The 22,719-nt window shown below is 41.8% G+C and overlaps 1 protein-coding gene across 3 annotated transcripts in view; it reads left to right on the forward strand.

The window, feature by feature from the left end:
- Nucleotides 1–22,719, forward strand: part of BTBD7 (BTB domain containing 7) — a 151,347-nt gene that overhangs the window by 107,371 nt on the left and 21,257 nt on the right. For all 3 annotated transcript variants that reach the window (XM_033951770.1, XM_033951771.1, XM_033951772.1), the window contains exons 6-8: nucleotides 3,530–3,690; nucleotides 9,261–9,404; nucleotides 19,606–19,795. In XM_033951770.1, the coding sequence (XP_033807661.1) occupies nucleotides 3,530–3,690; nucleotides 9,261–9,404; nucleotides 19,606–19,795 (495 nt within the window). The remainder of the gene's footprint in view (nucleotides 1–3,529; nucleotides 3,691–9,260; nucleotides 9,405–19,605; nucleotides 19,796–22,719) is intronic.

The following is a 22,719-nucleotide window of genomic DNA, read 5'->3' on the forward strand; positions in this document are numbered from 1 at the left end:
ATAAGGTTTACAGAAGCTTATCTATTTTAGTATAAATAATCTGTATTGTGCATAGTTTGAATAAGTTAGGGTTGTACTTTGTCAGTTAGTATCTTTTATTGAATTGTGTTATTTCCTTTTATAAGACACTGTTATCTGGCTCTGTATTTTAAATACTTTGTAATTTACTGTGTAAACCGCCAAGAACTGATGGTGTGGCAGTATACAAAAATAAACTATTATTCTTATTATTATTCATTCAAGGGGCAGGGCTATTTTGAGCCACTTTTCCGACCCTTTATTTTGCTCTTAAAGCATTTCACCAAGCATTTATTTACATCAATTATTTATCATTATAGAGACCGAATGATGTACCGGGCAGGACTTATTAAGGTTTTTTTAAACCTGGTGCTGGTCACCTATGAGTTTTCTGCCCGGGGCCATAAAAAGTTACTAACGTATTAAACTTAGGCCCGTACTGAGGAGTCTCATGTTTACTAATTCTTATTCATTTATAGCCAGTGGATGTTCTTTGAGAGCTCTATACAGGGTACTGCCAATGCTTTTTTGTTTTGTTATATTATAATTTTGGCAGTTTCTTTAGATTTTTTTGGTTGTATGTCGGATGCGCAGCCATGTTCCATGTGTGCTGCGGCCCACAAGGGGTGTGAGGCTTGCCTGGATTCGGTGCCTTCGACCTCCAAGGAGAGTCTTTTAGCGCCTTCTGTCCCAACTCATGCGAAAATGGCATAGGGGGCCATGGAGAGTGTGCAGGCGATGTTTCAGTGAAACACAAGTGTATCTCAGGAGATAAACCTTGTAAATCCTCCAAACAGTCCAAACCTTGTGCACAGGAGTCAGCTCCCACTACGGAGGATGAGTTTTCCCCGGATTTTGTTAATATGCTTTATCAGGCATACTTGCTTAAAAAGTTTCTGTTTCCCTTCCTCCGGCCTCCTTGCTGGTCACAGGGACCCCTGCTCCTGTGGTCAAGGTCTTTTCTCTTGCCTCCCCTTGGAGGTGCTAGCAGGTAATCCGGTAGTGCCAGCGGTTGCGCCAGATACACTTTCCATACCTCTGCTTTTTCAGGGGGGCACCACAGTGGCTACAGATCTGGTGGATCTGGATCAGTGCAGAGCCCCTGATTTGGAGGAGGGTCCCACTGTGTGCAGATTTTTTAAGCACACGCATCTTGTGGATTTGATCTCTGAATCTCTCCATGAATTAAAGCTACAGTGTGAACAGCTTATCACTGTTGAATGTTTCCTCATGAGTGTCTAGAGGTCTCAATCTGCCTCTTTCCCTGATCATCCTGACCTCGTTTGGATCCTTACAGACATCGGGGAGACTCCTGAGAGTTCCTTGAAATGTGCTTGTGCCATGGCGCGGCTTTATCCCATAGCAGATGCCTTTAACAAGCACTTTGCTTCATTGAAGGTGGATTCCTCGGTGGCACAGGTCACCAAGCGCACTTCTTTCCCCAGTAGTTCTGAAGCATGCAGGACTGATGGGTGGATTTTGTCCTCAAGTATCTGTTTGATTTGGCAGCCGCTAGAGTTAAGGTGGTGTCGATTTCTTCTTTCGTGGCAAGAGCATTCTGCGACTTAGACTTCCATTGTGCCTTCCCTGTCTGATTGGGAACCTTAACCTGGTTCTTCGTTCTTTGGCTCGTCCACAGAATGAGCCCCTGGAGCAGGCATCCCTTATGGATATCATGATCAAGACGGTTTTCCTGGTGGCTATTACCTCAGCCCGTAGGGTTTCGGAGTTTCAGGCTCTCTCCTGCCAGGATCCTTTTCTGCCAGGATTCTGGTGTGATGCTCCGTACTGTTCCTTCTTTTCTACCCAAAGTGATTTCCACTTTCCATGTGAATCAGGAAGTCTGACTTCCTGCTTTTTCTTCCTCTGGTTCAAGGAATCAGGTCCGTGGACATGCACAGGATGTTGCTGCAGTATCTGGAGGTCACCAATGAGTTTCGCCTCTCTGACCATCTGTTTGTTCTGGTGGGCCCTGCCCGCAAGGGTAGGTCTGCTTCTAAGGCCACCATTTCATATGGCCATTTTCGCGGCTTATGTGGCAGCCAAGGAATCCACCTTCAATGAAGCAAAGCGCTTGTTAAAGGCATCTGCTATGGGATAAAGCCGCGCCATGGCACAAGCACATTTCAAGGAACTCTCAGGAGTCTCCCAGATGTCTGTAAGGATTTAAACGAGGTCAGGATGATCAAGGAAAGAGGCAGATTGAGACTTCTGGACACTCATGAGGAAACATTCAACAGTGATAAGATGTTCACACTGTAGCTTTAATTCCTGGAGAGATTCAGAGATCAAATCCACAAGATGCGTGTGCTTAAAAAATCTGCACACAGTGGGACCCTCCTCCAAATCAGAAGCCCTCCCTTGCAGTGGAGGCTTATTCTACCAGAGGTGTTTGTCATCTTGGGCAGTCGTCTGCTGTTTCTCTGGACAAGATTTACAGGGCCGTTACCTGGTCCTCTTTGCATACGTTCACCAAGTTTTAAAGGATCAATGTGGCGGCCAAGCAGGATTCTGCTTTTGGTGCCTCTGTTTTGGCAGCAGGCTCATTAATTCCACCCTGAATTTTTGAGACTGTTCTGTTACATCTCAATGGTCCTGGAATAAAGTGGGATTGTATAAGAATGAAAGATTAGGTTTTTAGCTTTGCTAATCTTCTTTCTTGTAAATCCATACTTTATTCCAGGAACCTGCCCTGTGCCTTGCTGATTCACTGATTGCCTTTAAATGTACTTGTAAGCTGGATTTCTGTTTTCTGACCAGCCTTTATAAGATGAGTGCCATCGGAATGTGTTTAGTACTTAGTTTAGGGGGGGATTGTATCTACTTCAGGTGCCCCCTTCTGACAGTGCAGGCTGTGTCGCCTTATAGCACTATTTTGTCGTTCAGGTTTCTAATGTTTCATGACCTGTTCTCTCATTTTTCATTGTTGCTGTTTTTCGTCTATTGATATGAGCAGAATTGACTTACTTGCCGGGGAGTTCCCCAATCCCCTCTCTCTTGTTATCCTCTACAGATGTTCCTGGCTGCTTTAAGACTAACTGAGGTTCACAGGAACAGTGATGAGGTAAGAGGGGGGAGGGGTTTAAACCTCTGAAATTTGAGGCTTCCTACAAAGTCCTGGCAGGGAGACGGAAATAACCCACTGGTCCCCGGAATAAGGTGTGGATTTACAAAAAAGAAGATTAGCAAAGTAAGAACTTAATCTTTTGTTGGAACCCTACCATGGAAAACAGGTTAAAGGATATTTGTGTATGTATTTCAGAAAGATCTAATCATTCACAAAGTGCTGACAAATAGATTTTAATGATTTTTTCATGACATCATTATTTTTGAGAAATTATAAACAAGATCGTGTTTGAAAATATTAAGAACACCTGCATAATCCTGTTATAATACAGTAAAGCAAAAACTATAAACTACTCACTCACTGGAATGAAAACCTAGGAATGTCTTCCAATTCCAAACATTTTATTCAGCTGGAAATTCTATCTTTTTTTCCCCTCCTGTTTAGAGCCTAATTTGCTGAGTGGGACTGCTCACAGCGTGAACAAACGAGGTGTAAAGAGGCGGGACCTAGACATTGAGGAGCTAAGGGAGATCCTGTCTTCTCTGCTACCTTTTGTCAGAACTGAACACATCTTGCCCAGTAATAGTGAAGTGTTGAGTGATGCTGTAAGTTCATTTTCAATACTGGCCAATGCAATATGGAAGAGCAAATACCTTCAAGAAGGGAATCGGGCACAATAAATACTTTCTCAATTTTTAAGTCTGATTTTTAACATGAGCTATCAAAAAGAAATCATATTAGGAAAAAGCATTGGATTGAATTTTATTTTTGCTTGCTCCTCACGTTTTCTTTCTACTCTCCCTCTTTATTCCTATTAGAGAATATATTTCTTGTTTGAAGATAATAGTTTTCTAAATATAATTATTCTCTCTGTATTTCCTATGCAAGTATTTACTGCTTATATAAAATTTAAAAAAAGCCCAACAGATTTTTAAATATAAATGAACTGAAAAAGTCCAGTAATTGAATTTATAGAAATCCATTTGAATGGATAACAACTTAAGACTTTTTTCTCTCTTTCATTTTTACTTACTACTATACCCCCTGTTTTACTAAGCTGTGGTAGAGGTTTCTACCACAGCCCAGAGCACTAAATGCTCTAACGCTGCGTCAATGCTTATAGAATTCCTATGAGTGTCAGAACAGCGTCAGAGCATTTAGCACCCTGGGCCATGGTAGAAACTTCTACTGCAGCTTAATAAAAAGTGTGTGGGAGGGGAATAGTATTGTGTATTGATTCAAACAAATTTTCTTGTTTAACAGAGAAAACTAATAACACAGTACTGTTTGTGGGACAATAAGACCAAGTCTGGTTTGTTTGTCCATACATAGAAACATGATGGCAGATAAAGGCCAAATGGCCCATCTAGTCTGCCCATCCGCAGTAAACATTATCTCTTTCTCTCTCCGAGAACTCCCACATGCCTTTTGAATTCAGACACAGTCTCTGTCTCCACTACCTCTTCTGGGAGACTGTTCCATGCATCTACCACCCTTTCTGTAAAAAAGTATTTCCTTAGATTACTCCGGAGCCTGTCACATCTTAACTTCATCCTATGCCCTCTCATTACAGAGTTTCCTTTCAAATGAAAGAGACTCGACTCATGCACATTTATATTACATAGGTATTTAAATGTCTCTTATCATATCTCCCCTCTCCTGCCTTTCCTCCAAAGTATACAGATTGAGGTCTTTAAGTCTGTCCCCATACACCTTATGATGAAGACCACATACTATTTTAGTAGCCTTCCTCTGGACTGACTCCATACTTTTTATATCTTTTTGAAGGTGTGGTCTCCAGGATTGTACACAGTATTCTAAATGAGGTCTCACCAAAGTTTTATACAGGGGCATCAATACCTCAAGTTTATTAGGTTTTTCTATACCGCCTATCAAGATTATTTAAGCTGTTTTAATAATAATAATAATTTATTTTTATATACTGCCAAAGCCATAATAGTTCGAGGTGGTTTACAACAAGAAGTGCTGGACAATCAGGGAATAAAACAAAATATAAAATCATCAGTACATACATACAGTACTCAAGTATTTTCTCTATCTGTCCCGGTGGGCTCACAATCTATCTAACGTACCTGAGACTATGGAGGACTGAATGACTTGCCCAGGGTTACAAGGAGCAGCACGGGGTTTGAACCCACAACCCCAGGGTGCTGAGGCTGTAGCTCCAACCACTGCGCCACACACTCTTCCACTCCTCCTTTTTCCTAGTGGCCATACCTCTCCCTATGCAACCTAGCATCCTTCTAGCTTTAGCCGTCACCTTTTCAACCTGTTTGGCCACCTTAAGATCAACATATACAATTACACCCAAGTCCTGCTCTTCTGTCGTGCATACAGTTCTTCACCCCCTAAATTGTACCGTTCCCTCAGGTTTTTGCAGCCCAAATGCATGCCCTTGCATTTCTTAGCATTACATTTTACCTGCCAAATTTCAGACTATTCTTCAAACTTCGCCAGGTCTTCATGTTATTCACACCATCCGGCTCGTCTACTCTATTGCAGATTTTGGTATCATCTGCAAAGAGGCAAATCTTACCCAACAATTGGTCCTGAGTTCAGTTTATATGTAAAGAATGAATTATATTTAAGAGTTTGCAAGTTTAAATTTAGGAATAGGCATTGCAGGCAATTGCTTTTGGTGCCAGATTTTGATAAAGCCTGGATCTTTTTCACTAGCAGCATGCCTCTATCTCGGCCTACAGTATGACCTTGACAAATTTTCATAATGCTTTAATGTGCTCAAAGTGAGGTACAGCAAGCAAGTTATTAAAGGAGTAATTAAAACTTGAATAAATTTTGGTGAACAGTGACAATTGATGGAGCAGACTATAGTAATCTAAATGGAATAAGGGAAGAAGAGGTAAAGGTATTTGTGATGTATTCAAAAAGGGACAGATTCTTGTGCCAGCTGCCACAGCCTCTCTGGTGATGAAGAGATGCCTTAGACTGCAGTTGCTGAAGTGAGAGGACAATGGAGAGAGGCTAATTCTGTCATTGCTTAGGCAGATAAACAGTGCACAGATGCTGAGGTTGCCATCCCTATCTACCCCCAGCAAGCATAGCCTCAACCACTCCCTATCGCTCACCCACTGTCCCCAGTAGTCACTCTCGTAGCCTCTTTGGCATCAGAGTGACGCGTTAGGCTGTGGTTGCTGGAGCAATGATGCTGAAAGGCTAAAGCTGCAGCCACTGGAGGCGAGTAGAACTGCATATGCCCACCCTCAGAAGCTGCAGGTTCAACTTCTTTCCATCATTGACCCACCCTCAGCAGCTGCAGTTTTATGTATTTTGGATTTGATATACCGCATATTCCGAAATTGGATCTAAGTGGTGTGATATACAGATAAACCCTTTTTTAAGCCCTCATTGCTCACTTTCCCATTCCCAGCAGCCACAGTTTAACAGCTCTCTTCATAATCCACCCACCTCTGCAGCACTTATTTCTCTGAATCTTTCCTCCACCCTAGCATAAGCCCCTCAATCCCTCTTTTCTGTTCCCCTTCCCCTCCATAAAATAAACTTACTTTTGAAATTTATAAAGGGATCCTACCCTACCAACAGGGCTGCTGGAAAATCTCCTAATTAACAATGTGTGGGGCCCCTTCTGCTACTTCTCCTAATCTCCTCATTGAGAATCTCCAGTGTTTTATGTCCTTCCTCCATCGTGGACACCCCTAGCTTCCTTTCTGTCATCTTCCAATCATTATCCCACAGCATGACCCTCCCCCAACCCAATTTTCTCTCTATCCCTCTCTCAAACCCCTCCTCCAGAACACATAACCCAGTTCTATTTTAAACCCCCTCCTTAACCCGTAAAGACACCCCAGAGCTCTTTCACATCTACCCCCAGCACACGCAGTAATTTTCTCAATAAACCCACTCCCCAGCCCATACCCCCATAAATCCTTTCAGTTGCTTCAACATACACACCACCAGAGCTCATTCTTCTGTCCTTTCCACAGCATATTTGTAAATCTCCACTGCAGTTCTCTCTCTCTCTCTCTCTCTCTCTCTCTCTCTCTCTCTCTCTCTCTCTCTCGCTTGCTCTCTCTCTCTCACACTCTCTCTCTCCACAAATACGTGCCTACATCTCTCCCTTCCCACCAGCGGTATTCCAGTGTACATAGCCACACATCACCCATAACACCTCCAACTCGCCCTTCTTGTCTCCTAGTATGCACACCTCCATGGAATTCTCCAGCTTACCTTCCATCTCATTTCTTCTCTGAACTTTTTAAGCAGAAACAGAAGAAGATAAAGATCAAATTAATGCATCTCAATGGCCACGACTTTGGTCTTGGAGGTTAAGATGTACGGTGTCAGCATCTATGAGACAAACTTGGTTTTTTCTTTTGCATAGAGCTTTTTGAACCCCTGTTCGTTTACAAAAGATAGATAGTTCTAAGTCTAATAGATGCTGGCATTGTCATGTTGAAGTCAGGACATTAGATCACCTTTTATTCTATTGTCCATTTATTTTATCATTCTGGAAATCAATTTGGCCTCAAATTAATAGGATGTTAGAAAACCCGGTAGCTTTGACATATGATAATATTTTATTTGAAACAACTATGAGAGCAAGAAGTCAAATTTCGTCAAATAACAACAAACTTTTGTTTATTTTAACTGGAATAGCAATACAACAAATAACATACAATTGGAAAAAATATGACAGGTTAAATTACAATTTCTGGTGGAATTCTGTATGTCATATGTACAAAATGGAACTCACCATTGCAACGCAAAAAGGTTATGTGAGTAAATTTCAGAAAGTCTGGGGACCGTTAACAGATTTTTATAATGAATGATTAACTTTTCCCATGATAAGATATTTGATTAGAGGGGAAAAGGGGTGGGATTTTATTTCTGATTATTACATAATATATCAATATTTGAATGAATTCACAATAAAGATGATTTTATGTATTATTGAATTGGGAGGGAGGGATGGGGGATTATTATATTTAATAAGAATGATATAAATTTAGATTTCTTACATAATATTTAACATTATAGAATACTAATTTCCTAATGAAATGTTAAATTTGATGCTAATATGTGAGTTAACCAAGTGTGTATCTTTAAGTTTTATATGAGTTTAATTGATACACTTGTAACATACAAAAATGAATAAAGAATTTAAAAAAAAAAAAGAAACAGAAGAAGAGAAACCTACAGCTGTTTATTGAGTCACATTAGCTCTAACTGTTGAATTGGAACTATGTGACTCTATGATGTCTAATGTGGCTAAAATTCAATAGTCAGAGCCACGTGGTAGAGAAGGAGTTTGCTGCTCCATGTGCAACTGCTTTCCTCTTTTGCCGAAGGGCACCAAGGAGAAAGGAAATGAAGGAGGGTAAGCCAGAGATGCCGCAGGAATGGAAAGTAAATAAGGTTGTGGTAGAGCCAAGTGTGAGATTGACTGGAGGGGAGTGGGGGACAGAGGAAGGGCAACAGAGCCATGCTGCTTGCTTTACACAGCCTTAATGTTTCTGTCCATATGTCTTGCTGACACTAAGAAATCTGGGCACCAGGTCTGATTTTTTTTTTTTTAATTTTTTAAAATCAATTTGGCACCTGCTTTAGAAGGATGCTGATACCTCACAGCCGCTTCAAAAAGAAAGAAAAATTCAGTGTTTGGCCTATTTCATCCCTTATATGAGTTTTCTTGGCCTTTAAATACAAAAAGGTTCACTAACCCCACACTGAATTTTATTTTTGAAGTTGCTGATGCTTGAGCAGGACTGGCACATCTCTAGAGGAAGCACAAGGACTGGGATATTAGAGGTTATTAAGAAGAGGGGTGAAAGCTGGACCCACCCACTATTCAGGTTGTTTGTGGACATCTGCAATTTGCAACCTGCCCCAATACTTAAATCATTTATTTGTTGTTACTACCAACACATACCCTTCTTTATCTGTAAATATCATTAGTATATAATTATTCATTTTTATCATTGATAATGGTGCAATGAGTGATCATGAGTGTAGGTAATATAAATCCATTGTACTTTTCATATTCAAAGGAAGTTTTGAAGCAGCCAAGTTAGGGGTAGAGGATAGGTGTAATGCAGAAGGAAAGAATTATTTCTTGCATTATTTTAACGCACTCTTAAGTAGCATTTTTTTTTTTGTCCATATGTGTCGCTCACAGATGAAAAGAAGCTTGATCAGTACACCTCCATCAGACATGCTACCAACAGCTGAAGGCGGAAAATCAAATGCCTGGTTACGGCAGAAAAATGCAGGGATTTATATGCGACCTAGACTGTTCTCACCTTATGTGGAAGAGGCTAAGGTAATAAGACAGAAATAATGATTTAGTCCAGTGGTTCTTAAACCTGTCTTGGAGGACCCCCCAGCCAGTCAGGTTTTCAATATAATAATAATAACTTTATTCTTCCATACCGCCACAATCTTGCGACTTCTAGGCGGTTTACAATCAAGAAAGCTGGACATTCAGCAAATTACAATATGCAGATAGTCAGAGGAAATACAGAGTGCAGAGACTTTAAGAAAGCAAAATAATAGAAATACAATTTGCTGAGCAAGAGTATAAGATATACAGTTTGGTAAGTGATGTCTGAGAGGACCTGTTTGGAATATATCCTTAATGAATATGCATGAGGCAGATTTGCATGCTTGTCACCTCTGTTATATGCAAATCTGCCTCATGCATATTCATTAGGGATATCTTAAAAACCTGACTGGCTGGGGACCCCCAGGATAGGTTTAAGAACCACTAATTTAGTCAATTTTCAAACTGACAAAAAATATAGATTCTTTATTCAGTTGTTTAGTATATTTCTTTTTAGCTTTCAACTATAACAAAAGGGCTTTTTCTCCCTATTACAATATTTCTAGTCTCCAAAGACAAGCAGTTCATCTTAGTCAGTTTACCCACACACAAATGAGCCATTTGGCTATGAGTACATAAGAATTGCCAAACTGGGATAGATCAAAGGTCCTTCTATCCCAGCATTCTGTTTTCCAACAGTGCCCAATTCAGGTCACAAGTACTTGGGAGGATTCAAAAAAATAGCAAAATCCAGTGTAATGGCTTTCCCTAAGTCTAACCCTAATCTTATCTTTATTAAAATTTGGTATACCGCTGAATGACATCTCAGCAATTCACAGAGGCTGGATAAAATATAATACTCCTGTGGTTCTCAAACCTGTTTAGGAGTACCCCCAGCCCATCAGGTTTTCAGGAAACCTTAATGAATATTTATGAGAGAGATTTGCATGCATTGGAGGAAGTGCGGGCCAGATTCTACAAAGCTGCCGAAAGTTTGGCAGCTATAGCCGCCCTCCTGCCAACAAACTTAATTGGTTTAATTGGGTTTAAGTGATGCAATAATTGGTTGCACCACTAAAACCCAATTAAACCTCATTTAAAAAACTTCCAGGACCGACGCCTAGGGTCCCGGAGGCCTACATTTCCAGTGTCTAGGGTCATTGGGTGCTGTGATTCTGGAAGCGGTGCCTGTTTGTGGTTGATACTCGGCTGGTGCTGATTACAGAATCAGGGCCTGCATGCAGAGCTCTGTTATGAATATTCATTGTGGATATCCTGAAAACCTGATTGGCTGGGGGTCCCCAAGGATAGGTTTGAGAATCACTGTAATACACAATACAAAAGAAAACATCACTAGGTGCACATCACAACAATTTACAAAAGATTAAGTACAATATTATATGCAGTACAAAAAGCATCACAAAGATGTACAACTCAGTAGAACAATATGATAAATTAAACAGCACAAAAAATAATAAAATTAATACTAAAAGACTAAGAACAGATGGGTTTTGAGCAATTTCTTAAATTCAGTAATGGTGGAAAGGTTCTTAATGGGGGGAGGAGTTAAATTCCATAGTTTTGGGCCAATATAGCGAAAAACAGTGTCATGAGGATGTGAAGTTGAATTTCCGACAAAGGGGGGAGACAGAGAAGATTAGAGTCAGCTGAACAGAGGGAACAAAGAAGACCTGTATGGAATAATAAGTCTACTGAAGTATGAAGGTACAGTTCAGAGTCTTGACATGAACACTAGAGTGAGCAGTTTGTAAGCGGAGTATAAATGTTTGATTCATTGAATTAGTTGTAATCTTTTCAGAGAAGAAAGAGGAAGACCATCATATAAAGAATTCTAGTGCAATAGGTGTGTCATTCTGGACAGTAGGGTATTCTCCCCATGCTTGTGAGCTATGCAGAAGGAATCCACTCCAGGTTTTCAACTCCCATCTCCTTCTCCAGAGGGCTTTGCTGCCCCTTCAGTTTTTCCTTCTGCAAACAAGCTAGAAGGTCTCTTTCTGCTCTGCTCTGTATATTTCTTTAATACTTTTGATGTTTTTTTGGTGCACCAGGAAAGCTCTGCCTGACAGAGAAAAAACAGACTTGGGGGGTAGTGTCACCAGCCTGTAGAAAACTTTGTGGCGCTTGGGATCCGTATCCCTAGTTGCTTAGCTCGCCTACTGAGCACAGGCTGTTAGGCATCCACAGGGGGCTCAGCAAGTCTCTTCAGGACGCATGCTGCGATTTTGCCATCCCCCCTTCGTGCGCGTGGTTCCACGGGGGTTGAGGATCAATCTGACTTGGGTTTTTACTGGCAACCCAAAGATCTCAGCATTTGGAGGACTGGCTAATTGAAGCAAGGTCTCTTCTCTCAGATTCAGCTACAAGTTATAATAATAATAATAACTTTATTTTTGTATACCGCCATACCCAAGGAGTTCTAGGCGGTTCACATTTGTTTATCAAAAAAAAAATTACAAGTGGTTCACACCAATTGAACATAGTTGGAAGCAGCGAAGTAGTTGAGGTTAGAGATAGAAGGGACGTGTAGGTCAGGGGGGAGAGGGTTGGGGTGGGTGGGCTGGGTAGTATGGTGGAAGGGGCAGGAAGGGGTTATGGTTCATTGAAGAGGGGCATTGGGTGTCTTGTCCATGGAATAGGTGAGTTTTGAGAGATTTTCTAAACCCGAGGTAGGTGGGAGCCTCAAGGACAATTTGGGCTAGCCATGGGTTCATTTTGGCAGCCTGGAAGGCGAAAGTTTTATCAAGGAATCTTTTGGAGTGACATAGTTTTAGGGAGGGGAAGGCGAACAGCTAAATTCTGCGGGAGTGCTTGTTTATGCGATTCAGGTAGAAGTGAGGGTTTATGTAGTTTGGGGATAGGCCAAATACTGTTTTATAACAGAAGCAGGCGAATTTGAATAGAACTCTGGATTCAAAGGGTAGCCAATGAAATTTGTGGTAAAAAGGGGGTGACGTGTTCCCATTTTTTCAGGCCGAATATGAGGCGGACCGCAGTATTCTGGATCATTTTTAGTCTCCTGACTGTTTTCTTCGTGGAGCTTAAGTAAATGATATTGCAGTAGTCTAGTATGCTAAGGATGGAGGATTGTACTAGCAGGCGGAATGAGCTCTCGTCAAAGTATTTTTTAATGGTGCGGAGCTTCCATAGCACCAATATGCCTTTCTTGACTGTGTTATCTGTGTGTTTCTCCAGGGATAGACGTTTATCTAGTGTGACTCCCAGTATTTTTAAGGTTTCTTCAAGGGGGAAAGTAGATCCTTTCACTTGAATTGTGGTGTCTTTGATTTTGTCATTGAGGGAAGCTAGTAAAAATTTTGTTTTGTCGGGATATAGTTTTAATCTGTAGGATAACATTTAGCGTTCTATCTGAGTGAGTATATTTGAAAGTGAGGTAAGGAACTCTGGTGTGAAGTTGGTTAGCGGGATAATTATTGTGATGTCATCCGCGTAGATGAAGAATTTGAGTTTGAGGCTTTGCAGGAGGTTTCCTAGGGAGGTAAGGTAAACATTAAATAGGGTGGGGGACAGGGGGGAGCCCTGTGGAACTCCGCAGGAGTTGTCCCAGCTGTATGAGAGAGAGTCGTTCTTAAATACCCTGTAGGATCTGTTTCGTAGAAATCCGTGGAACCATTTAAGAACTTGGCCGGAGATGCCAATGTATGCAAGGAAGTCTAGGAGAATGGTATGGTCGACTAGGTCGAAAGCACTGCTCAGGTCGAGTTGGACGATTAGGGCACTAGAGCCCTGGCTGAAGAGTGTGTGAAGGTGGTCCAGGAGAGAGGCTATAATGGTTTCACTGCAGTGATCGGAGCGAAAGCCTGATTGATTGTCATTTAGGATATTGAATTTTTCCAGATATGTGGTAAGTTCGGCATTAACCACCCCTTCTGCTATTTTGGTGAATAGTGGGATACTAGCGATCGGTCTGTAGTTAGATGGGTCATTGGGTGGTTCTTTCGTGTTTTTTATTAATGGGGTTATTGAGATGTGGCCCTGTTCTGTTGGGAAACTACCTGTGGATAGTAGAAGGTTTACCCATGCCAGCATATTGACTTTGAAGTGGGTTGGTGCAGTTTTCATAATGTTTGGGGGGCAGGTGTCCAGTCTGCAGAAGGAATTGGTATATTTGTTGTAGTATTTGTTGAAGGTTTTCCAGTCTATTGTTGTGAATTGGTTCCAACTTAGGTCTGTTCTGGACCCGAGGTCCGGTTTAGACTTGGTGTCTGGGAGGATTGGAAAGTCCTCGTGGGGATTGGCTGGGGCAGTTATAGATGACCTTAGTTTCTGTATCTTAGAGTTAAAGAAGTCTGCTAGGGTGTTAGCGGTTAGTGTGGATTCTTCATGATTATCAGTAAGCGTCTCGAGGTTGTAAAGGTCGTTGACCAGTTTAAAGAGGTTACTACTGTTAGTTGTAGCGTTTCCAATTTTATGGGCTTAGAAATTTTTTCGTTTTTCCTTGGTGAGGTTTTTGTAGTTTTTTAATTTGAGTCTCCAGGCCACTCTGTGTTCTTGGGTTCCAGATTTTATCCAAAGTCTTTCAGATTTTCTAAGGTCCCTTTTTACCAGTAGTAGCTCTGAATCAAACCATCCCTCCAGATTAGTTCTAATTCTGCGAGTTTTTATGGGGGCTATTTCGTTTAGCATGTTTGTGCTGTCTTTGATCCAGGAGATCATAAGTTGATCTGTTTCTTCGTTTTGTTTTGTGATGGTTTCATAGTGGGACCAGAATACTACCGGGTCGATTTTACCTCTAGTATTGTGAGTTTTGATGTTTCTTGTTTTGTTGTTTTTGGTGGTTTTCTGTTGGTAGTCTATAGAGAAGCTACATAGTCTGTGGACAGACCATAGGGAGTCTGTCCAGTTATCTTGTTTCCAGCAGAATTTGGCGGAGAATGTCACCAGGTCTAGCTGATGGCCTTTTTGGTGGGTTTTGATGGGTGGGGGTTTGAAGTAACCTAGTTGGGAGATTAGCAGCCAAAAGTCAGATATATCTGGTTGGTCTGTTTGCTCTAGGTGGATGTTGATGTCCCCACATAGTAGGTTGTATGGACTTGCTAGAGAGTTGGTTAGTAGAAATTCTGCAAAGTCCTCTTTGGCTAGGGTCCATTTTTTTGGTGGGATATAGAATAAAGTAATTGTTAGGGAGGAGACAAAGGAATTTGAAGTTAGTGAGATGGCTAATATTTCTGAATTGGGAGAGGATTTGGTGTTGAGTACGGCGCAATTTAAGTGGTCTCTAAAGATTATTGCTAGTCCTCCTCCCCTTCCCCAGGTTCTGGCTAGGGATAGAATCTTGAAGCCTGGGGGGAGGCAGTCTTTGATAATAATATCTTTGTCTGAAAGCAGCCATGTTTCCGTGAGTAGTACAAAGTCGGGGTTGGTTTCAGCTAGCCAGTCTTTGATGAGAATGGACTTGTTTCTCATCGATCTGATGTTTAGGTAGAATCCTTGTAGGTTCTGGTAGTTAGTGTGGTCTATTGGAGAGTAATGGGAATAGGCTAGCATTTTTAGTGTTCTTTGTTTTCTCGTGCCAGGCTTGGTTAATCTATGGGGGGGAGTAGGATTTGGGAAAGGTGGCAGGGATGTATCTGTGGGGGGATCTGTGACTGGGCAGTCATATGGAGTATGGTGTGTGAGGGTATGGAATTTGAATTTTACCGTGCGGTGTAGGGAGTAGTGGACTGGGATAGGAGCAGAGTATATTGGGTCGGCTGAGCAGATCTTGGTGATGATTAGATAGAGTAGGAGCAATGATGTGCATTGGTGAGAGTTAGGCCGGGTCATGGTGGTGTTTGGAGGTTTGCAAGGTGGTAGTTGTAGGGGAGCTGATATGTGGAGTGTGGTAGATTGCGGGGGGGGGGGGGGGCGAGGAAACAATATTACTCTTAGGTATACAGTCTTATCTGGATTGTATAGGCTTATCAAGTTAAGATATACAGTCTATCAGGTTAGGATAAATAGGTTACGGTATACAGCAGACTGCAGCACCTTCAGAGTGTTGACCTGTCAAAAGCATGCGGACAATGGCATGCCGACAATCATGCCCTGACATTTGTGTACAGGTCAAATGTGCGCTTCCGTTCTACTTGCTTCCAGGCCTGCCCGTTTGCACTCTGAGGGGCGTTGGGGGGGAACCCCCCAACACACTCACACTTCCATTGAAGGGGGGATTGGGGGGAACCCCCCACTACAATAAAACTCCTGCTCTCCTTGCAAAAACTTTTCTTTTCCGCTCTAAGGTGGGGTGTGGGGGGAACCCCCACACACTACAATCGTGTCCTCCTTCAGGCCCATGCCGACATGCTCGATTGTCAATAAATCCCTCCAACACAGTTACAGTTCCGCCCCAAAAATCTCGCTCCTTTCATGTGCGCACTTGTCAGTTGCGCATTTTGACACTGTACCTTTCAGAGTACATGGCATAGTGAGTAAGGCTGTTACAGCCTATGGGCAAAATCGGGAGGGTCTGAAAAACCTAATTTTGAAGGTTTCTGCCACATCCTATAGGGCCCCCACTTCTAAAATCCTGTTTTCTGATATTTTTTGTTTTTTTCTTTTAGTTATGGCGAATTTGTGCCATTTTGGGCATTAAAACACTGGATTTCCCAATTTTTTTTTTCCCCCAAAGTTCTTCAGATCACCTCATTTTGCTTGAAAACTGGCAGGGATGGAGTCCTCATACTCTTATCTCTAATTCATGCGCTGGATGGACACTGGAGTAGCATCCTTGCACCACGTACTGCGCAGCACGTGAAGGGGAGGCAGAGCACCGAGCTTAACCTCCTCTTTGGTCTCTAGGGCTGAGGAACCTTTGGGGGTCTGTTTCCTGGGAGAAAATCCCTCCCGGAGACCCAGACCAGTGAATCTTCTCTGCTGGGCGATTTAGTGGTCACAAGCAGGAGTGAGTACACAGGAAGCAGTGGGAGCCCTCAACCAAGGGGAGAATCCCACAGTATGCGGGCTGTTCAAGCCTTCGGCACTTAGTTCATTACTAACTCCATGTGGAGGTTACAGTTAGACTCCCAGCAGGCCCCTTCCACTCAGTGTTCTATCCTAAGCAGAGTACAAGCGCAACTCATCTTTTCCCTGGCATCCTGATATGAGTGTTTTAGTCATGGAGCACTGGGGGTGCTCCTGAGGGTTCTCTAAAGATAGCCAAAACAATGACTAAGCTGTATCCTATGGCACAGGAGTATCAATAGATGTTTGCCCAGCCTAAGATGGATTCCTTAGTTGCTCAGGTAAGCAGGTGCATGTCCGTACCAACTAAGGGAGGCATGGTACTAAAAGATAAGCAGGATCTCAGAGTGGATATGGTACTTTTGTGTGTACTCAGGTGGAGCCTCATTTCAGAGATTCTATCGGGGATTAAGACAGAGATTTTATAGGACCTAAGCAAAGCAAAGCCACTTGTTCTTACCCAACTTCATCCTCCAAGAAGATACAGTGATGCCATGTCTGAAGTTTTCCCCTTCCCCCTGAAGACAGGAGGAAATCTCTCAGTGTATGCAGAGGTCTAGAGCAGATCTTGTCAGATCGTTGGGTGCTGGATTTTCAGGGAGGTATAAGCTCGATTTCGCCCATCCCCTATCAGACTGATTTGTGGACTTCCCAATGGGGCACCCAGAAAAGTCATACAGAGTCTTAGCAACAGTGCAGAGACTTGTAGAAATTCAAGCCATAGAGCCAGTGCTGCCAGAAGAATCGGACTTGGGCAAATACTCCATATACTTCATAATGTCCAAGAAAGGCTCAGAAGATTGAAGACCCATTCTGGATCTCACACATGTCAATGAGGTCCTGAAGGTTCCATGCTGGCATGGAAACTGTGTGGTCAATCATTGCAGCAATAGCTCTGGGGGAGTTTCTACATTTCCTAGACTTGACTGAAGCCATTCTCATATTTCCAGAATACCTGAGATTCCATGTACTTGAGAGACATCAGTTCTCGGTGCTCCCCTTTGGTTTGGCAACAGCACCCCGGTTCATAGACAAAACCGCGGAAAACAAAGGCGCGCGCCGACAACTGTGTGCAAGATGGAGGCGCGCACTGAAGAAAATGACAGTTTTTAGGGGCTCCGACAGGGTTTTTTGTTGGGGAGCCCCCCCACTTTACTTAATACAGATCGCGGCGGCATTGTGGATGGTTTGGGGGGTTGTAACCCCCCTCATTATACTGTAAACTTAACTTTTTCCCTGTTTTTAGGGAAAAAGTGAAGTTTTCAGTAAAATGTGGGGGGTTACAACCCCCCACAACGCCCCCACAACGCGGCGCGATCTGTATAAAGTAAAGTGGGGGGGTTCCCCCCCCACACACACCCCGTTGGAGCCCCTAAAAACTGTTATTTTCTTCGGCGCACACCTCCGCGCTGCGCTCAGTTGTCGGCGCGCACCTTTGTCTTCCGCGGTTTTGACCTGACACCCAGCACCTCACACCTTCACCAAGGTAGCAGAATATTTTTGCATGGTAGGGTTGAAAGTGTACCCATATTTGGATGATTGGCTGATCAGAAGATTGTCATTCTCGAAAGAAGAACAAGCAGTGACTCAAGTAGACCAGCTCTTATAGAGCCTGGGCTGGATAGTGAATTTTCCTAAGAGCCAACTGAGTTCTGTCCCAATCCTTGGAATACCTGGCAGTACTATTCAACATGGCAGAAGGCTGAGTTTATTTTCCAAAAGCACATAGACAGAAGCTTTGCACACTAATAATGGGACTGGTGACCAAACCAGCCCTGTCTGCATGGCACTGTCTTCAAGTGCTGGCCTCCATAGTGGCTGCTATAGATGTAGTCCCTTGGGCAAAGGCTCAAATGCACCCTCTCCAGAACGCGCTGCTGTCTTTGTAATTTCCACAAATAAGACTCCAGAATCCTGCCACAGTGTGGGTTGGTGGCTCAGTTATTATTGTAGGGCATGCTCCTCAGGATAACTTTGTGGGTGATTCTCACAACAGATGCCAGCTTGTTCGGCTTGGGAGGCCATTGCAGTGGTTGGCCTTCCAGAGAAAGTGGTCCATCAACAGACTTTTGAACCATTCATCTGGCATTACAGTAGCTGGAGAGAAGTCTGGAAGGTAATGCGGTCCAATTTTCTCAGACAGTGCTACAGCGGTGACATATGTCAATCACCAAGGAGGCACCAAGAGTGCGCAGCTGAGACTGAAAGCCCACTTATTTTTCCGATGGGCAGAGCTATACCTACAGATGATCTCCACAGTACATGTAGCGAGAGTAGACAGTGTCCAGGCCAATTACCTCAGCAGGCAGATCTTAGACCCGGGAGAGTGGATGTTATCTGCAGCAGCATTCCAGTCCATCGTCCTTCAGTGTGGTTGGCCAACTTTCAAGTTTCAAGTTTATTGGCTTTTAATATACCGACCATCAACAAATATCTGGCCGGTTTACAATAAAAATCCAATGGCTACAGTGAGGAACAAGACAGGCCGGTTTGTCAGTCAAAGATCTGAGCCTGGAAGCAAAGGCCTTAGATGCCCTAATCCACCCATGGCCAAAGAGAGCTCTTGTAACTGTTTCCTCCATGGCCCACAAGATAGCAAACCACCCAGGGAGAGTGGTCATCGTAGCACCGGATTGGTCACGCAGGCCGTAGTATGCGGATCTAGTGCATCTTTAGAGGGACAAGCATCTCAGACTGCAGGTGCAACCCAAACTTCTATCTCGGGGCCCAGTGGCTATAAAAGATCCGGATCACTTTGGTATTACAGCATGGCTCTTGAGCGTGTGAAAACAGGTTTACTGTAGTGACGATTGCTGACTTTAGTGAACCTAGCCCTATATAAACTGCTTTCCCAAAGAATATTTATCTGAAGCAGAGTACAAAATTAAAAACTCAGAACAAAATATGATTTTCTTCTCTTTATTATTGTGTAAATTAGATTTTTAGCTATTTTCTTTAAATTAATGACACTTATTTGTTATGCATCCTGGTGACTTTCAGCAGCTTCAACAGAGTTTGCTGACTAGTTTAATCTTTCAATGCCTCTTGTCAGCTATTTTACAGTTTAACAGATTTTATTGAAGAAATAAACCAGACAAGTACAGAGAAAATTGAAATTCTTACAGTTGATATAACATCCCTTCCAATCCCAACCTTTCCCAATTTTGTCAGCTATTTTAACAATATTTGTCCAATAACCAAACCAACTTTCTTGTTTCAGTCTGTGCTAGATGAGATGATGGTGGAACAGACAGATCTGGTTCGCTTGCGAATGGTTAGAATGTCCAATGTTCCTGATACCCTTTACATGGTAAATAATGCAGTGCCACAATGTTGCCACATGATTAGCCACCAGCAAATCAGCAGTAACCAATCCAGCCCACCAACAGTTGTAGCAAATGAAATACCAGGTAAAATGATTAACTTACAACCCTGTTTGGCATTTGGTGATCAACTAACCTTATGGTGTGTGCTTTCTATTCCCCCAAGTGTTTATGTTGCCAGAGACCTTGAAATCTGCCTTCATTACTTACAAAAAGTGTAATGCATAGCTGTAACATGGATTCTCTGTGGACTGCAGGATCCTAGGCCGCACAAGTGGGGTTGCCATCACCAGGGTGGAGCTGACTTCGGTTTAGCTTCTCAGAACCCAGAAAATTCTATAAAGTTTTGAGCCTGTATAGAATGGTGTGGTGGCCTTGTTAGTCCACTTTTCAAGGTAATAGAAATAAAACAAAAGCCAAAGGAAATAAGATAATACCTTTTTTTATTGGACTAACTCAGTGTATTTTATGATGAGCTTTCAAAGGTAACTCTTCTTCAGATCAGAAATAAGCAAATGTTGACAAATATCAGTATATATAAGGAAAACATGAAAGCATTTCAGTAGTAGCTTCACAGGAAGAGGGAGGGGTTGGTGGTAGGAGACAGAATGGTGGTAGGAGAGAAGAGACAAAGCAGTTTTAAATTTCTTTGTAATGTGAAAGAAAGCCAAGATATTTAAGTCCTGTCTAGTAGGTGTCAAAATATTTCATCATTTTAATGTCAAAGGTCTTAAAATTTCCTTTTAGTATTCTCACCATAAAATCATTGGAGCAGTGATCAGTTTTTCCAAAGTGTTGTCCAACAGAGGTGACATCCTGGTTGATACTGCAATTTTTAATATATCTGTGTAAATTGATTCTAGTCTTTAGCATCTGACCTGTTCACCAGTGTAACATCCTTCTTTGCACTTTTTGTATTGAATGATATACACCATATTAGAAGATAAACATGTGAAGGATCCCCTTATGTTGAATGTTTTTCATGAGATGTGCTTGCACAGTTTGCAGCTTGCCACACCAGAAGGATGTGTGCCTCTTATTTGTGGGTTTGTATGGGGAGCTTGTTTTTTACCAATTTCTGTTTCTGTTTCAGTTTAGGTGGCTTACGGAAGGCCAGCACACGTAAAGCTGGAAATATTTATTTTAGTAATTCTTCTTCCTCGAGTAGTGGTTGTAGATCTTGTATATTTTTTCTTAGTTTTTCTAGCTCTGGATTGTATGTCACTACCAAGGGGGTCCTGTGTGTAGTTTTCTCATCTTTGTAGTGCAATAAGTTTTCTCTGGGTATTTTAAGGGATGAGGCAATTCAGAATGTCAATGAGGACGCAGAGTCAAATTTCATCAAACAATAATAAGCTTTTATTGATCATGACAGGAGTCGCCATACAACAAATCACATTTAATTGGAAGAATTGGAATAGATTCAATTTTTGTTTCTGGTGGAATTCATAGTTCACATCTATAAAATGGAAAGAGCAATTGCTATACAAAGAGGAAATTATAATAAATTTAAAGAGATCTGGGGGCCATTGACAAATTATTGTAATGAATAGATACCATTTTCCATAGAAAATATAAAGACAATAAGGGGTGGGGGAATTCTGAATTCAATCTGTTGTTAATTCATTAGGAAATAATATCTCTATGATATATATGATTGCATATGTTATGGGAGGGTTGGGAGGGATGGGATTAAATCTTATGTATTATTGTTAAATGATAGATATTCAAGTGATGTATTAAAATTTCATTTGTCAATTATTTATACACTTGATGTATGTTGCAAAATGAATAAAGAATAAAAAAAAAGAAAAAGGGATGAGGCAATATTCTTGGGAGACTTTTAGGGTTGTATCTTTTTTGGTTGAAGGATTATCTCTCTCTTGGGTCAGAGCAGATATGGTGGTATCCTGTGGCTTGGCTGTGTATAATGGATTTTTTAATATGTGAAAAGTGGAAGCTGGAATAGTGGACATAGCTGCATCTGTCTGTAGATTTCTTGCATATAGATGTTTGTATGTAACCATTGTTGATAGAGACTTTGTTGTGATAGTAAGTTTTGAATTTGATTGTAGGATGGTATGTATTGAAAGAATTGTAAAATTGTTTGAGAGTCTCTATTCCCTCAGTCCAAATCATGAAAATATCATCAATATACCAGTGGTATTTCAGGGTTTTGTCTGATATGTATTTAGAAATGGCTCTTCTAGTTCTGCCATGAAAAGGTTTGCATACTGTGGTGCAATCTTGGTGGCCATAGCCCTGCCAATGATTTGCAGATAGATGTCATTATTAAAGTGGAAATAATTGTGAGAATAAATTTAATTAATGCTGTAATCGCTTCTGGTGAGTGTTGGTGGTCAAGGATAGAGCATTGATTTCAAAGTTGGTGGTCGAAATATAAACAACCTGTATTATGCAGATGCTCATCACCAACAGCAAAGAAGATATGTTGTACCTACTGAGAAAAGTCAAAGCTGAAAGTCATCGGATTAGATCTGAACATAAGACAAAGATCATGAACACATTGAAGATTTTGAGCTATAGAATACAAGTTGTAAAGGATTTCAATCTCCCATGCTCTTTCATAAACAAAGAAGCAACTAGCAAGGAAGAAATACTTCACAGAATATCAATGGGTTGCTCTTCCATGAAGGTTCTTGACAAAGTATTCAAAGGCAAAGAAATAACACTCCAAACGAAGATCAGACTTGTCCATGCACTCATTTTCTCATTGGCCAATTATGGATGCAAAAGCTGGACACTATGGAAACAAGATGGAAAGAAGATTGACTAATATGCATGCTGTGGACTGCCAGAAGAACTAATAAATCGATTCAGGAAGAGATCAAACTGGCTATGTCACTCGAAGTCCAAATGATGAAATTACGAATGTCTTATTTTGATCACACTGTCAGAAGTGAATGATCATTGGAGAAGGAGGGCAACCTGAGCATGAGGAATTACGACCAATTGAAAACAGGTGTAAATCCCAGCACACAGGTTGGGCA

Source organism: Geotrypetes seraphini, chromosome 7 (genome assembly GCF_902459505.1).
Source record: "Geotrypetes seraphini chromosome 7, aGeoSer1.1, whole genome shotgun sequence".
In the NCBI taxonomy this organism is placed as follows: domain Eukaryota; kingdom Metazoa; phylum Chordata; class Amphibia; order Gymnophiona; family Dermophiidae; genus Geotrypetes; species Geotrypetes seraphini.